The sequence below is a fragment of the Bombus vosnesenskii genome, unplaced genomic scaffold (genome assembly GCF_011952255.1).
Source record: "Bombus vosnesenskii isolate JDL3184/JDL3185 unplaced genomic scaffold, Bvos_JDL3184-5_v1.1 scf7180000013304, whole genome shotgun sequence".
In the NCBI taxonomy this organism is placed as follows: Eukaryota; Metazoa; Arthropoda; class Insecta; order Hymenoptera; family Apidae; genus Bombus; species Bombus vosnesenskii.
Genome location: NW_022882953.1, coordinates 2,756,383 through 2,774,509, shown reverse-complemented (window position 1 = coordinate 2,774,509; position 18,127 = coordinate 2,756,383). Strand labels below are relative to the sequence as shown.

At 39.4% G+C, this 18,127-nt stretch overlaps 1 protein-coding gene across 1 annotated transcript in view; it reads right to left on the bottom strand.

Moving 5' to 3' along the window:
* LOC117234271 (protein groucho-like) overlaps positions 1 to 18,127 on the bottom strand; it is an 83,280-nt gene that overhangs the window by 17,361 nt on the left and 47,792 nt on the right. The window contains exons 5-8 of the mRNA XM_033495317.1: positions 16,656 to 16,700; positions 12,823 to 12,960; positions 2,881 to 3,160; positions 888 to 913 (exon numbers count right to left, since the gene is read on the bottom strand). Of these exons, the coding sequence (XP_033351208.1) occupies positions 888 to 913; positions 2,881 to 3,160; positions 12,823 to 12,960; positions 16,656 to 16,700 (489 nt within the window). The remainder of the gene's footprint in view (positions 1 to 887; positions 914 to 2,880; positions 3,161 to 12,822; positions 12,961 to 16,655; positions 16,701 to 18,127) is intronic.

The window sequence follows — 18,127 nt, the reverse complement described above, 5'->3', positions numbered from 1 at the left end:
TTAATCGTTGAAAATACAGAGACGATTTTTGTCGTTCGTTCGATTCGTTTCAATTGGATTTATTTATCTACGTCATTAAATCCTTTGGAAATTTCAGACGGAAACAGCGGCGAGAACGGATAAGCGGTAAAAAATGCCCATCCGTTCGCATATTTATTTATTTATGCGATAGATCGTACGTAGAAGTTCGACGGATAATCCGATTGTTAACTCGACATTTCGATAAATGATTTGTCTGCGTTTCAGTGGAGAAATATTTACCGGAGCGAAAATATGGGTCCGTAAATCTCGGCGCATATTATTGTTTCATCCGCGATAAAACAGCGACGCTGACATAATTTCATTTGCGTAGTAAACCTTAATTACGACACATGAAAAATAAAGCGCGGCTCGTCCCTTTCTCCATCCCTTCCCCTCATTTACTTCTCTCTCTCTCTTTACATTTCTCACTTCCCAAACACACGCTCTCTGCATCTCTGACGCTCGAAAATTCTAACAAAAAGCGCCACGTCGCCGCCACTTCAACGTCCATTAATAATTTAATTCGAAACGGCGACGTTATCGTTGAGCGTGATTTCTGCGCCGGTACACGCGTCAACCGTCCCGTAAATTACTCGTTAAAAGCAACGAAAGAAAAACTAAATGCACTCCAACCGAATATAAAAGTACGCGAAACGAAAGAGCAAAATTTCATTAACGGCGAGTTTCTCGTACAAAAATTCTCCGATCACTCGAGAAATTCGTCTATATAACTCGTAAATAATCGTTCGCTCGCTCGAAAGGCAAAGAGAGAGATAAAGTAAAAAAAAGTAGCGATAATGGCGAGTACAGAAGAAAGCGAGGGAAATATAGAAAAAAAACAATAGAACAAAATATTTTCTACTCACGTGTCTTTCCTCGGTCGAGCTGAGACCTGTAACGAGACAAATGCAAACAATCGTCAGTCAAAAGCCGTGCGCTTTCAATGGGAAGAGGGGGCGAGAAAAAAAAAATCATTTTCATGCATGGGGTGAAATGGGAGGACGATTTAGGGGTGGACGGGGGCAGGTGAAAAAAACTGTCGAAATCCCGGCCACCGCGCGTCGATAAAATGTTAATAACGTGCCCATAAAAAAGAGACAGCAGGGGTGTGAGCCGAAACAGGGGGGGAGGGGGAGACTAGCCTGTTCTCTCTCTCTCTCTCTCTCTCTCTATATATATATATATATATATATATATATATATCTATATCTATGCGTGTGTTAGATACGTATGCGATGTGGCATAGCGTGGCGTGGATAGTAGAAGCGCGAGAGGCGCCCGTATAAATGATCTTCATGCATATTTATGCGCTTTTCGCTCAAAACCGCCGGTGTCCGCTAACAGGGTGACGCAAACACGCTCACCCCTCGCCTCGAAAGCGGATACCCGAAAAGCGCTTTGAAAATTTCCAGTTGAGCGAGCCGAGCCGCACGCTCGCGCCACGTCGGCTACATATTCTTTTTTTTCTCTCCCTCACCCCCCGTATACCCTTTCCCCCGCTGTCGACTGTCCCGCGGTCCAGAGTGCTCCCGACCACCCATTTTCGATAGCGCATACATATACATATATACAGACCAATATACACAGGACACGTACATATACACACATAGGCTACAGTCGGTCGACTGGCCCTCTCTTCCTTTTTTTTTTTTTGTTCAGGGTATCGCAAAAGCGGGATCAAACGGATGATGGTGACAAAAAGAGAAAAAACCTCGCGATGGGTCTGGACCGTTTGCAGCATGGAACTCGCTCGCTCGCTCGTTGTTGCGCATGCGCGCGTGCTGGTGTGATTCGTTATATCGGGGCGCAGCGCCACTCGAACGTGACCAAAGGCCGGAATTTCGTTAATTTCTTTTCCCGCCGTGCTGCCCACAGAGGTGGCAATTAAAATCGTGTGAAAGGGCGGAAGGTATGCGTATAACGAGTATTCCGGGGTTTTACGATTCTCGTGGAGAGAGCCGCGGCGAGGAATTCGATCGTGAAGGGGAGCGTGTGGCGCGGAGGGGTGCGCACCCGCCGCGCGCCGGTCTTCTGTGGTTTTTTGGAATTGCTGCGAGGGAGAAGGGAATGTAATGCGTCGTAAAAGGAAGCGCGGAAATTAACTGGCGCTAATTTGATTCCAGGCACCGACGTTAAAATGGGTTTTGATGCCTCGGACCGTAAGTTCTTTTTCAGATTCCACGCTACCAAGTACAATATATAGTGTTGTAATTTTGATGGAATTCTCTTTCTAATAATTTGCAGATAGATATAGCATATGATTTCATACGTATTATGCCGTAATTAACCTTTCTACCTACTGGTTTGCTGATGTGTCGCAGCTGAGATACGTTTTCGTCGATGATACACGCGTGTTGATTTTCTTTGGCGAAAATACGCGGTTTATTTGATCCATCAGAAGCATATTTTATGAGTAACGTACGTCGAGGAATCATTATCTTTATCGGTATTTTTGTTGACTTTTCTAGCTAAATGAACGAGGCTTTGTACCATCGAACAGTAGATTTCTCCTTAGTTTCTCTTGTTTTATTAGTATTAACTCCGTTACTCCGATATTTCTCTTATTTTCCACGAGAAATCACGATAATATTTGCCTCCGAGCACAGACGAGTACTATTTTCGTTTATTTAATGGTTCTATTTTCCATATCAAAATACCATATATCCAAATTAAAAATAGAAAAGAATCTACCGTGATATATTCAACGTTAAATTATACAAGAAATCCTTTTTTATTTTTTTTACAACAAAATTAACGATAAAAATAGAAAATCGCTTAGAACTATCAAAGGGTTAAAATCCTTAGAAGCTAATGGGAGCTTTGTATTCTTTGATCGAAATGAGAAGCAACGATACTCACCGCCATTGCTTTTTAAATCATCGGGTTGACCACGATGCAATTCCGTTTTACTCAACATCGACAATGGATGAGCCGCTGTTGTGCCCGGTGCTGTGGCAGCAGCCGGCGTTAAGCCAAGGCCAAGAAGAGCCGCGGAGGCGGAAGTTGGCACCGGAAGTCCAGCAGCTGGTCCTAGTCCCGGAAGTCCGGGTAGTCCTGGATGAGCACCTATCGCCGTCCCCGGTGGCAATTGTTGAGCATGCATTTGCTGCAGCAGTCTTGATATGTCAGGTCTCTGTTGCTAAAACACAGAAAAAATAGTTATCACCGTGGTTCAATTTTCACATATAACAACGTTATTTTATTGATTGAATTAATTAATCTTTCGTTATAAAGGAAATAATTTTGTACAAAGAGAATAGCCATCGAATACACATAGTATTATTGTCTAATTGATTTCTTTAATACTACAGGAATAGTATTAGGAATAGTATATTAATATTGTCTGTGTTTAAATTTTGATTGCGTTTCATCTATCGTAATACTATTGGTTTATTTAAGAACAAAGGAGTTAAATATAAAAATTGAATTCTTCATACGTTTCAGATATTCGACATTCTATATATACCATTATCGGTACTTATGTAAATTCATACTTTTATGAATACAAGAAAAAAGATAGAAATTATACAGAAATGTGTGTTTCGTTTATTAGATATATTAGAACAGGCTTTTTCTCTATTCGACACATTTTTAAATATTACATTGCATTCTGTGTATTTATCACCTTCGAATCTTCCATAAAATGCATAAAACTTCGCCACCGATAATAATCACCGATAACTCGAACCACAGAAGTACGTCCCCTGTGGACGTTTCCTTAGATGACACCATCCATCGGCGTCAGGATGAAATGTCATCGCCGAGAAAATCCAAGCTGACGTTATACGCCCCGTGTAAGGGGTGAAAACGAATCCGTGTTCGAGAACCCTTGCAGACCAATGGCGATGGCCACGGTGTCCCAAGAGCTACTCCATAAGAGGCAACGAGAAATAGAGGGAGAGAAGGTGAATCAACGAACACAAGAGCGGACAGACCGGTGAAGAGCAAACGGGAAGACGAAAAAAGAAACTCGGCACGAAGAAGACAGAGAACAAGTTGTCGAGGGCAGGAGAAATCCAATGTTAGATCAAGAGGGGATAACAGAGGCCGGTAAACTCGTTACGTGAGCGAATCATGCTTATCGTGGATTTCACTTAGGTATTTAGGGATCGACCGAGAGGAACAAAGAAGAGTAGAAGGGGAGAGAAAGTAACACACGATTCTCGTAGAACGAGGGTCGTGGTCGCACCGACGAGGGTGGATTATGCGAAATAACCCCTCTCGGGCTACGCGCCGATTGTGTACGATAGTTATTTTCCTGGACTGTCGCTGAATGGGCCAAAAGGGACGGCGAGGGGTCGCGGCTTGGCGTGTGTGTATACAGCTTGTATGGTCTTCCCGCAGCACAGTTTACCCCCTAGGGACGTATTTGCACCGCCCTACGCACGTGTACCTACTCCACGGATGTAGCTTGCAATTTGCCTTGCGGCCACTCGACTTCCGGCGAGGGGCTTTTGACGCGCAACAACTTTTTCTATGCTGTGAAGCCCGCTCGACGAACGACCAGGAAGGGGCCACGGGGATCGCGCCGCGAGACGGTGAAACGTTTGCAAGAGAAGGAAGGCCTCGTTGACGTTCATTTTTCAGGGGTATCGATTTTTTCAAGAAACGCCCCGCTTTTTCGAGGTAGCCGTCGAGAGCTTTTATCGACGTGCACGGTAAACGGTCTGCGGCGTTTGATGTTTCGCGCGATATTTGCTGCGGAATTTCCCTTCTTTTTCTTCTTTTTTTCGAACGCTTTGTGGACATCGGTTAGTGAGCTTTGCAGTGGGAGTTTTAAACGTTTGGAAATATTAAGTCGGCGGTTAATACTAGGTCGAGGATATTTGAGCGGCTTCATATTTTTGTGAACATAATTGAAAGAGTAGGTCGTTTTTATGCTACGTTTGCTTTATATGCAGAGTCAAATGTTGGATGTGTAAGTAAAGAGAAAGAGAGAGGATGAGGAAATGAGTAACGCGATTAAAATTGCGATAAAACAGAAGTAGAATAGAACAGTAATCGCGGAAGAGAGTTCAAGTTTCTAAACAAAGAGCGACCTCGATTAATGGTGCAACTATTTTAACAATTATGAACTATTTTGATCACTCGCAGATTACGTCTTCGTGCTGGAAAATTAGTTCTATTTTAAATATGTTTACCCCGATAGGATATTTTAGCCGTTGCTAAAGCCATGTTTTTACGGAGAGAGGCGAATGCGCGGAAGAATTTATTTTTACAAGGAACATTCGAATACTGAATAATTTTATCGAATACCGAAGATAACCTTTCGCTTCGTCTAAATTTAACTCGGCCACTTGAAAGCACGTTGCTTTCGAATGACAGAAATACGCGTCCACTGGACATTATTATTATTGGGCAGACATTAAGACGCATTTTAAACGAATCTACCAAAAATATAACACCGATAACGTCGTTGGTACAGCTTAAATAATCGACTGATTTTATTAACGTTCATTTCATCGGGAGATTCGCAGCCACTGAATCACAACTTTCCACGGATGTTCACCAGTTCCAAGAATACCATTTACATAAATTACCCTTTTTTATTTCGAACGCTACGCTATATCCATAATACTACCATTACCACCACGCCGTATAATCATTTTCCACTTTATACATAACAAAACGTATCGATTACCCCTGATCAAATTTCGGACACCCCTGACCAAAATTTCCACCCCTGTATCATCCATCAAACATGCGTAAACGTCAGTTATAATATTTTCCCCATTTCACAAACCAACATCAATCGAAAGAAGAAAAGAAAAATAAAAGTAAAGATACAAAGCACGGAAACAATTGTCGAACGAGCAATAGACACGCGATATTCAAAAGGCAACAGGCTTGAGTTGTTCCGTAAATGTTCATTTTCCTGTATCCTGAGTTCGATTTTTGTACAATAAAATATTCTATTTCGCTGATTTTAGAGCTATGCAACAAGAATAACTCGGTTTCCTATCGAAGAAGAAAAAGATATACTGTTTCTCAATACGATCACAATGCAATGACGTGGCGCGAATAATAACTGATTTCGGTTTATAGCCCGACGATTTAATAAAAAGGCATTCTAACTACCAAAGTTTCTAAATACTAACTCATCGTTAGTACGCAACCGAAGAATGGAGAGAGAATTTTAGATTAGAAAAATAGTCCACTTCCAGTGCCGTCGGTTGAAGTCGATAAACATTACTACCACATTGATCTTCACCCTTTTGATAAGATTCTCGTGTTGTTATTAAAAATCGTCCAAAGCGTCTCGAAGTTCCAATCCTTGTGCTTGTGACCGACGGTTTGACCTGATGGGGTGGGGAAAGAACCGATGTGGAAGCGGCGTTGTTCGCAACAAACACGTACATGTATAGCGAAAATCGGCGAGCATAGGCCACGTTGAGCGTGCACGAGCCCCCGACGGTATTCAATTCGTATTCGAAGCAACGCGAGAGAATCGACAGGGGGGGAACAGGGGGCGTCGTCGTTCGTGCAACGCGGCAAACGAAACGTAATAGTCCCAAACGAGGTTTAACGCGGCGTGAATAATACGCGGAAAGGGAAGCTACAGTACGAGGAGGGTTGGCTGGCCTGATGCCTGAGGGGAGGATCGGTCCGGCACCATCGCGCAGTGCCGGAGGTGCGACTCGTCCATACCTGTACGTTTAAATACGTGTCAGGGAATATCCTGTATGCGCCTGTACAAATGCATCCCCCTTGGCTGGCTGGTTGGCTAGCTATCGTATCTGTCTGTGCGTGCAGGAAAGCGTGCGATACGCGCGTTCAAAGGTGCAAGAAGAAGAGGAAATGGGGAACGAAACGAGACAGGGTGAAACAGAGAGGTGCAATGGGATACAGCGGAGACAAGGAACGGTGGAAGCGAGATAGGAGAAACGGGGCAGGGAGAATTGCGTTCCAGCGTGCAGTGTTATTAAACGAAATATTGATTCAACCCCTGTTTACCGAGTAATACATATTCATGGGGGTTGGCGCTTATGTCTATTTGCCTCTGTCGTCCCTTCAGCCTTTGGCCCCTGCCGTTCTGCCCTGTCCGTTTCTGTCTCTCTTCTGCGTTCGTCGTTGCTTTCCACTACGCTTTCCTTTTGTATATTTATATGTATATGTGTGTACCTTACTCTATCTCGTTCGATTTATCTCTACCTTGTTTTCGCGTCTTTATTTAGCATGTTCCAACCCTACGACGATAGAACTGGAAACATTGGAACGTCTCCCCTTGGTAAGTACATCAGCATGCGCTAACCGCATGTGCGAACCAGAGGAGTGCATGTGCACGTGTAACGTTGCCGGCTTCACCTTGTATTAGCCACTGGCCGGCGCTGAGTGCACGCGCTGATTATGCGTCCCCACATGCCGATGACGCGTATTACGCAACTGCAGATTGCGGTTTGTGTCACGACCTCGATCCGACGATTTCTAGCGGTCAGGCCTGCGCTCGTTAAATCGAGGACGCCCCAACGAGAGCCTGATTCTGTCTGCGGTGATCGGACCAGATAACGTTCGATGGCTCTTTTTTATTTTTCTGGCGGGTTGGTCGGTTTTTATGGCAGACTCGTGGTAATGACGTAGTAAATTTCAATGGCAGAAGAAATCGCACGTCGAAATCAGAAATCGAAAGCAACAGTTTTCTTTTTTCTGTAGAAAACAACTGGTATAATTAACAGCCGGCATTCGAATTTCTATGATGCTTCGTTACAAGCATTTCGACCGTCAAAAATTAATCTGACCCATTCCGGTAAAGATACTTCGATCGCCGACAAATTTGATATCAGCCAGACGAAGTTCAATTAACTTTCTTTATCTACATATATCGTTTCATTCAGTCTTACGTCAAACGCATCTCGCGATGAGACAAAACAAAAGAAAAAGAAAGGGAAACAAACAAGCATAATTTGATCAATTTTTATTGAACCGTGCAAAGTTGAATTAACTACTCCGATTAATAAACTTACTTGAATCCTGTTAACGCTTTGACCGACACGTTGGTCATAATGACAGTTTCTCCTGTGATCACGGTGGTCATTAGTGACCGGAACGCTTGAACTTCTTACAATTGTAAAAATTGAATGAAAATTGACGGTTGGGACATTTTGAATATAAGCGATAAATAGAAGATACTTTGAAATAAAAAGTGCCCCATTGAACAATTAAACATTTTTATTAGAACATCAATAAAAAGAAATGAGAACAAATCTTGCATCTAATTACTGAAAATTCTCAACGCGAGAATTGATTGTAATTTCAACAAATAAATAAATAAAAAAAATCTTGCATCTAACGGTGCACTGTGTTGAAACACTTTAAACATAAATGTGGTTCATCAATACAATCTGGACAATAGGTGGTCACCTTTTTGGTCCGATTCTTAGCAATTTTTGATCTTAACTGTTTAATATTTTTTATAGCACTCTCTGCAAAATTAAAAGCACTCTCTGCTTAAAATGTCCTACTGGACAAATTGTAAAATGTAAATAAATAAATAATAAAAAAAAGGTACACTTAACGAAACAATAAATCGCGACCTTAAGATACCTACAGTTAAATTCAATAATAATTTCAATAATAGATATAACATAAGAATTAACAACCACCAAAACCCACTAGTTACTCAATTACTTGACACGACGGATCAGATCCGCAGACTAAAAAGACATTACTCTCTAGATTTAAACATTAGATTCAGCTAGAAGCAAACATACGATAATCATTTATTATTTACGTTATAGAAAATGAAAGCCGCTTGTCCGCTGCCTGTCCATTACGCGAAAATGCAGCGTATCAATTTGCTCGCGCATTCTTCGACTTTATATTTAATTTAGAATTAACAAATTATCGTCCCTTTACGGTAGAATCTAGTTATCAAAATTTAGTAAAATCTAGTAGGATGTAATATTATGTAAAGATATCGTCTTTGTCTTCCAACTATCTTCGCTAAACCGATTCGACGATTCGAAACGAGCGAAGCTTAGTCCTACGAGCTTCGTAGAATCAACTCCTATCAGACTCACATACCCTGTACAAGTTTTACACGGAGAAAGAAACTTTCATTTTCTATAACGTCACCACGTCAGAATAATTTACTTATAATTCTCAATGAGAATTGATTATAAACTACTTCCAAATAAAAAAAAAATAAAGACAGAAGGTACGCTTGCCCTTTTTTCTTCTGCATTTCGTGTCGCACAGTTAGAAGTGTGCACATTCTTTACTATTATACACAGAATGAACAAATACTGCTTATTAATATCTTCTACACGTTTCAACAATATATTCTGGACGTTTTGCTTACGACGAAATAACGAATGCGAATGGTTTGTTGAAATAAACGAAGCCTTGTTATAATATGTCGCTATCGACTGTTAGCAAGGCGCCAGGGTCCTTTGGGGAAGGATGCTGTCCTATATCATCAATTTATTATTATTTTACTATTTGAATAATAAAAATACTCCCGTAGCGTCCTGATCGAAACATGTGATTTCGACGTGGTAGTCAAAGTGTTAACATACGTTGAAGTGGGTCCCACTTCTAGGAAAACTCCACATCTTTTCTGAAGCTTAGTTTTCTTAGTCCTTGAAACCATTCAGTATTGTTTATCACTAAATCAATTTAAAGGGCCTCTCAGCCTTATAGTTTTCTAGGAACATGCCTTGCACAGATGCTGCAACAAGGTACAGACAGGTCAGTTTTCTGTAATTGAGTAAATACCCATAGACCCATGGCCTCGAAGCTCTTTCGTAAAGTAAAGCTGCCAGCCTGCGGATCTGGACTAGCATACACATTGTACTTATAGTTAAACTTGCTTAAATATATTTTCTATTATAAATATATCCATCCACGCATTTTCTCTCTCTCTCTCTCTCTCTCTCTCTCTATTACGAGATGAAACCTTAACAAAATAAAATATTATTAAATGCAACTAATAAATTTCTCCCATATCGTATATTATATCGTATCCTATTGTATTCGTTTATTGTATCGAAGCTTATGATTGTTACAGTCTTTTCGTATGTATGGGCGCTCGTTGCATTTCGTTTTTATCTGAGTTTATTCCTTTTATGCTATTTATCTAGGTAGATCAATATCTTAATTTATTACACGTGTTATTATACAGGGTGGGCAGAATAAAGAGCGATTTTGAAAAGCGCGGCAATCGTATTGTGTCGATGGGAGAGAGTGGGGACGCTGTATCAATGGAGCGGCGGACCCCTCTTCAGCATCGCGCGTATACTGCCAAAGCGTTTTATCAAAACGATGCTTTCCGCAACCATTTTAACATTCAGACCGATGCCGTCTGATTAAAAAATGGGTCGAGACTGAAACATGGGTGGTTTGAAGAGACTTCGTCAACGACGAGAAAAACGCCTGGAAGACCAAAAACAGTGAGTACACCCGAAAACAACATGTAACAGCGTGTAAGAGTTGCGATCGGAAGAAGCCCGCGTCGTTTGGCTCGCCAGCGCACAGCGCTACATTTAGGATTTCCAATAGAACGATTAGATGAATTTTACACAATAATCATCCGTACGAAATCCAAATGGTTCAGGCTCTTAAAGGAACAGATAATGCGAACCGAAGACGGTTCCGTGAAGAATTTTTAAATTTAATTAATCAAGACATTACAAATAATTCAGGGATGAGTGGCGAGGCCCATTTCCAGACAGGAAGTGGTTCAAATTCCACTGGCAATGCCGCGGAATGTAACGAATAACTTGAGAGCCCGGCTGGAAGCATGTGTATGCTTGAGCGGACGTCATATTACCAGAGTTATTTTGAAAAATTAGTTACTTTTCCATTCTAATATTTATTTTTCTTTAATACTTTTTTACGTATTTGAAGGCGGTGAAAATAACATTTCGAAAAATTGATTGCTCCTTTTTACAGCTTTTTTAAAATCGCACTTTATTCTGTCCCATCCTATACATCTTCTACGTGTCAGTCTTTCAGTCTTTGGTGTTTCGTTCCTGTTCCTCTTTTCTCTGTTCGTTCATGCGGAAAGCATCCAACTTTCTGCTTCCCTTCGTGAAGTTTGCCAGTTGTCATATATGTTTCTCGGTTTGTTGTTACTATTTCTGCCCATTCCTTGCTTCTCGGTGCGATTGGTCTGATCTCTATATACAAATACATTGTGTAGTCGCACAGTATATGTTTCCGATTTTCTGCGTCTCTCATATCGCAATACAAACAAATCACCATTTCTTAAAAAGAATCCCTCGTACTGGGTTTTTCTGCTCGCCGTATATGATTACTAAATTTCCCTTTAGCCTGCGGTGTTTTTAACGCGCATGTAGCTGCGCACGTGCAGAAAGAGTAATTCAAGCGTGTCCGGGGCCACGAGGACCGTGCATTCGTTTAGGCGATCGGGAATTATTCAAGTCGTGCACGCGAGAACCGACACGGAACTCAATTATACGTGCCGCGGCGGTCGAATGCCAATTTCGCATTCGTCGACCCTGCTATCACCGGCATGCAGCCTATGAGTATGAGAAAAACGTTTCCCACCGGAAGTCTGTCGTACACGAGACGCGAAGAAAGGACTCGGCTTACCTACACCTCATTCCCTTTTCAGCTTGCACGAGTACACACGGTCGCGCGGTTAGATTCGGTGGACTATTATGTAAATTGAAGCTCGCTCGACAACGACGGACGTACGCGATCTTGGGTGGCGGGAAAAAAATTCTTTTTCTTTTCTTTTTTTTTTTTTTAAGTGGAAACGCGTTTGCGACTCGTCCAGGTCAGGTAATGGATACGCAAGGGTGATTCACCCGACTTAACGACCTTAAATTACCCGCTCGCCGAATAAACGGCTGGTCGCGTGTAAAATTGTCTCGCGTTTTGCCTGCTGCGGTAGGTTTTTGCGTGTGCACCCATCTTTTTTTCGTCGCCAAAATATCGCAGATCATGTTGTGGCTTCTAAGTGCAACATGCGATACTTCGCTTTGAAGATACGGAAGATACGGTAGATATGAGAAAAGAGGAGGTGTATGGGATGGGTTGAAACGATCATTCTGTGTACATGGGTTCTGGGTAGTTTGCCGATCTTTATGCATTTATAATGTGAAAGTACCAAATTGCGCAGAATGCACATGGTATGAAAAAACGTATAAAACATGCAAGTATAGTGATTTGTATAATACTTGGTAGGTAGAACAATTTTCTAGCCGAGTTCTAGCTTTTTTTAATCATATTCTCGAGAATATGGGTTTGCATAAAGATAAAGTCTAGTTATTTATACGTATCTTACAAGAGTAACAAACGGTGTTACTCTTTGGTTATGAAAGTGTACAACAGGCTAAATTCCATACATTTTTTATATGACTAAATTGAAGTTATTGGACGTGTGGTCCAATTGGAAAAGGCGAATCGTACGTAAAATGTACAACCTAATAAAAAAATTTAATTGTGACTCGTTTGTATTTCTACATCGGCAAGCATACGAATATCATTCGTATGATTTACAAATAATAAAACGACACGTAGCAATATTGCACTTTCGCGTTTATCGCAACGGTTCGAATCAACACGACGAAGAGGATGAAGGTTAACGAAAGCTCGACTATATCTCAATGAAAAAATTTACGACACCGATAAAACTTATTTAAAGCGATCCTTTAAACGTCCACTCGATTGTATCCGAGGTACTGAAACTGACAGATCATTACTAAACCTTTTCCTCGACGGAAACGCGTAATTTCACGATGCACCTGTTGCGATATCCTGACGCGTAATGCTGATCGAACAACCGCTCTCCTCTGTTGGAAAATTAGTCAATTACGGAGCATGACGCGCACTTACCCCAATTATGGAGTTCAGCTCCGTCATCGTGACCTGTTTCGCCCTATCAACAGCGGTTGCAACTTGCTGTTGATGTTCCTGAGACAGAAAGGGCAGGATCTGTCCGATGATAGCGTTCAGTCTCTTCGATATTTCGGCCTGTAAAAGGAACAAAGGTTCGAGGTTAACGAGAAACGTTCGTCCCCGATTAATATTTATATAAAAACAACAATATATGGACAATCTTGCGCAATAATTTATCAAGTAATAACGTTAGGTGTAAAAATTAATTCGCTGTCTTTCAAAATAAATTTATCATTTATTTATCCATGTAGTTTTTAGAGCAATAATTTTTTCTTTTTTCTACTATTTTTTTTAGCATTTGAAGTAATGTTACGTATGCTGCGTGTTAGAAATGTTAAGATTAAAATTGGAAATCTCAAAATAGTGGGGAAGCGTTTAAATTTCATATGGATTCGTAATTATCGAGTCAAAGTAAAAATATCAAATTAAATCGTATAAATAATGTCAATGAACTGACAAGTTACGAGTTGTAAGTACAAACTTCTATCTTATAATTTTATAAATTTCCGCCAGAAATTAAATGATCGGCTGAATCGTAATTCGTGAAATTTACTCAAAAATCTCGATTCGCGATACTGCGTGTTAGAAATGTTAAGATTAAAATTGGAAATCTCAAAATAGTGGGGAAGCGTTTAAATTTCATATGGATTCGTAATTATCGAGTCAAAGTAAAAATATCAAATTAAATCGTATAAATAATGTCAATGAACTGACAAGTTACGAGTTGTAAGTACAAACTTCTATCTTATAATTTTATAAATTTCCGCCAGAAATTAGATGATCGGCTGAATCGTAATTCGTGAAATTTACTCAAAAATCTCGATTCGCGATACTGCGTGTTAGAAATGTTAAGATTAAAATTGGAAATCTCAAAATAGTGGGGAAGCGTTTAAATTTCATATGGATTCGTAATTATTCACTCAAAGTAAAAATATCAAATTAAATCGTATAAATAATGTCAATGAACTGACAAGTTACGAGTTGTAATTACAAACTTCTATCTTATAATTTTATAAATTTCCGCCAGAAATTAGACTCGTAATTTGTGAAATTTACTCAAAGATCTGGATTCGCGAGATCATCAAACGCGGTGGCTGTTGTACATAAGAATTAGCAGTAGCACTGGTAATTTGTAACACGTGACTTGTACAGTTTCACTGATAATATTAGTTTTTCATTGAATAGTGTAAGAGGGACCCGGGTCACGGTTCGTCGCTTTTTTAACTTGGCACAGTGGGTGATCGGTCGACGCGTGAGAGCTACGCGTAGTAAAACGTGCCGGCAACAAAGTGCATAAAAGAGGAAGGAAGCTTTTATTTCGCTTTCGCGGTGAACACATGCTTTCCAGCTGCCCGGAGAGATGGAAAATATTTTTGGCCCACTCACTTTTCGCAAGCAGAGTGTTTAACCGTGGACACTTTTAACACGCGATGCGGTAAAATTAGACGTACAAAAGAACGAGATACACCGCTGTGAAATTACGTTTCAACTGTTTGGTTTCGTCGACTGTGTCTTGCTGGAGTTTTAATTGGCGAAGCGTAGGTGTTTGTTACACAGATATCAGAACCCTAAACTTTTCGAGCAACGAGACTACAGATTTAGAATATTTTCTTCTAAAACATTACACTGCGTGGATATTTAATTTCACCTATTCTTAAGAAATATCGACTTGAAAGAGGAAAAAGGAATTCTTTAAACTTTTTCTTATAATATTCCATATTGTCGTAATACCTTGTCACACTATATAATGTATATTTGTATAATTAATTTATCGACTCGATTCGTATATTAATATATTATAAGGAAAAAATTACAATAAAAATTCCTCTCGACCAAAAGTTTCCAATTTCTAACGTTCCCTCAATTTGTTTTACGCTCGATTGCATATTTACATCCGATCAAAGTTATTTACCAAAAATTAATGTGTGCATAATTCTACCGTAAAATCGTTCAACCTGTTTGTTCCGCCGGTTAATTAATATTTTGCCGCGGCAATTCGACAACATTTTGTAAAGGAAATAGGCGGAATGCAGGCAATATTCATCGAACCCGCGTATTTCTAGCATGGATGGGCTGTGTCTCTATTTTCGTCGCAAGAAGCTGGTAAGAGGCGGTGGAACCGCGGAAATAAGCGACTCAGCCAGACATAAGGAGGATGATTAACGAGACGCGTAGAAAAGCTGCGCGTCACGGCTCGGTTTCGCCGGTTTAACGAGCCGATCCCTTAGTTTACGTCCTCTGTGTATAGGAAACGAGCCGTACACCAACTTAACTGCACCTATGTAGCCTGATCAAAAAATTCGACGAACGCGCTATTTATGTTAATTACTAAGCAGAAAAGAAAAACAGCAAGAAGATACGACTTTTACGAACTTGATTTAAATTTATCTTTGTGTAAATTTTAACTTAATAGTTAATAACCATTACGAGATCTTTCAGAGCCGGAAATTAGTTCCCTTCTATTTCGATTCTTCGATTTTCTACGGTGTATTGGAAAAGAATTCTGTACATATTTGATGATCATTTTAAAAGATATGTGAGAAATACATAAATTTAAATTCCTAATAATAGTTATAGATAATCTAGCTTAAATTTAAAGTAAATTTACTAGCAAATTAAATAGAGGTAAACGATCTGTATCCGGCAGATTATATTTATCGCAACAGTTTAATTATTCGAATACTCTGAATTTTAACTATTCCGTTAACCAATTTTACTCGATTATCTCCAATAACAGTTGCAAACTAATGTTTCATTAATATCAATCTTACGTGATTGACCTGTCAAATACGCGCACGTTCTAAGGTAGACCTATCAAGTATAATTAAGAAATATATTAAGAAGCAAATCTTCAAACTTCTTTACCTAATCTTAAAACAAAATTTCTTCGATCCTCGTATTTTCGAATCGTACGAAACAATATCTCGAACGGAGCAATATTTACGAATCCGTGGATTCTCCGTAGCGAAGCTGATTTTTTTAAACACGGAGAACGTTGACGCGTACGGGCTACCAAGTTATCGTGCGAACGGAACGTCTTCTCGGAATAGATGTTCGCAAACGGAATCGAAAGTGGCGGCTGCATTCTCTCAGAGCCTTGCCCCATGTCGTCGAGTCATCGCTGCAAATGTTTATTCGGCCGTGTACACGGGACAAACTTATCCCGCTTAATGACTGCGGCAAACACGCGACGTTAACCGGCGCGGGTCTCGAGCCAAGAAAGATCGTCGCCCGATGCAATGCAAGTGGAAGGAAGTGCGCGTGTACACACGCGAAACGCGTTTTCGCGGTCGATTTCTGAATTTCGTGCAACGAGACGGGACTATCGTGTCAGCGATTTTCGACCTTTCTTACACGGATAAGCTGATTACTAAAATCTCGCGACACGTTGAAAAATATATTACAGGTAGCTGGTTCGAGACAGGACCTTTATATCGAAAGAATATCGTTGTTTTTATTTGATAATCTAAGGGAAAAGGGAGTTCAATGCGCCTGAGTAAATAGTCAGGTGTTGCATGTTTGAAAAATTTGTATGGTACACCGGTCGAAAATCGCGGTACACTCACCACACTAAAGAAATAAATCAATCAAATTCGAAGATATGTTATATTATTATACCACTAAGCTATAATATTTTACCAAATGCCCTACTGGACAAATTGTAAAATTTAAATAAATAAATAAATAAATAAAAAATCGCGGTTATATGTCGGAAATGATGACGAGAAAATTGATGATAATTCTTGGTGCAGAGGGTAGAAGGAACTTACTTGTTTGTGCATCTCCACGTTTAGGCCGTACGACATTTCGTAATACTGTAACAGAGAACATAAATTGGTTATGCATCAAAATTATAAATACGTCAACTTCTAAATGAAAATGGATTATTAACTTTTTAGCTACGGTGTATACTAAAAGAGCACAATTATATTGCATTGGATGAAATTATATTTGGAAATCAGTCGTTGATGCGCGTTAGAAGCGTTGAATTTCTTATTTAAATTGCGTATTTTGAAGCATTTTTTAATATAATTGCAAAAGTGCAGTGTATATCGATAGACTGGATATGCCGATGGAAATTCATATTTTTGTGAAAAGAACTAGAGAAACGAGAGATTGGAACTGACCAGAAATTTATCTCACATTCTAAATATCGTAACATGGATATTTTTGGATATTTCGTGCATGTTTGAACTTCATACGATTGTATATTTTAATCGAATTATTTATTATTTCTTCGATACACATTTAAATTTCCTATAAATGTAGCTGCAAATATCCGCACTTTCCTTTTAATATATACGAGATTATCAGGTAATTAAAAGATATATTGACTGTACATACAATTATTGTATATAGAGTTCATAAATATGTTAATGACACATTAAGGGCATGCATAGCCGCCTTTTGTAAGCAAAGAGTTAATTAGATTTTCCAATGATTAATTCTTAACTACGCTGGCCTGTGATAACTTGAAATGCCAAACTAAAAAGCAGCCAACGTATAATAAGAGAGAAATGTTACGCGCGAATGAGCTTTCCAAGATTTATATTCGCAAATACGATGAAATAATAATGTAAATGAAGCGTCATGTGTAAGACGCGGTCCGTTATTTCAGAAATATATTTCTCCATTATGTATAATGTCATTAGGTTGCCGTTTCATCATTTTGATGCTTTCAGTGGAAATAACAGACTAGCAATAAGTTATATAATGCCTGTCTACAATGTTTCCTCGATGATAGAGACAAATTTCTAATATTGCACAGAAAACATCAAAACACAAAACTTAACTGTTTTACATTCGCACAATATTCTTCCTCGTTTTATATCGAAATTTCATTCTGGAAACAATTACCAACTTCTATAAAGTAAACCTTTATAAAATATCCAACAGCGAAATTACGATACAATATTGACCATTTTTTAAAATACACTAAATAGATGGGAATTATCAGAAATTGGAAACAATAACATTACTCTTTTACAGAGTTCTCTGTTAAAAATCAATGAACTTTTCCATAGAATCCAACTACAACATCTGACTTGAAGGGACAATAAATAGATGGGTTTGAAAGGAATTACAAAAATCTAAAGAAACAACGTTACTCGTTTACAACGTTTTCTCGAACAACGCAATTAACTTTTATAATACATCTGATAAAAATTTAAAAGGACGATAATAAGACAGGACAAGAAAGAAATTTACAAAGTCTGAAAGGATAATGTCGCTCGTTTACAGA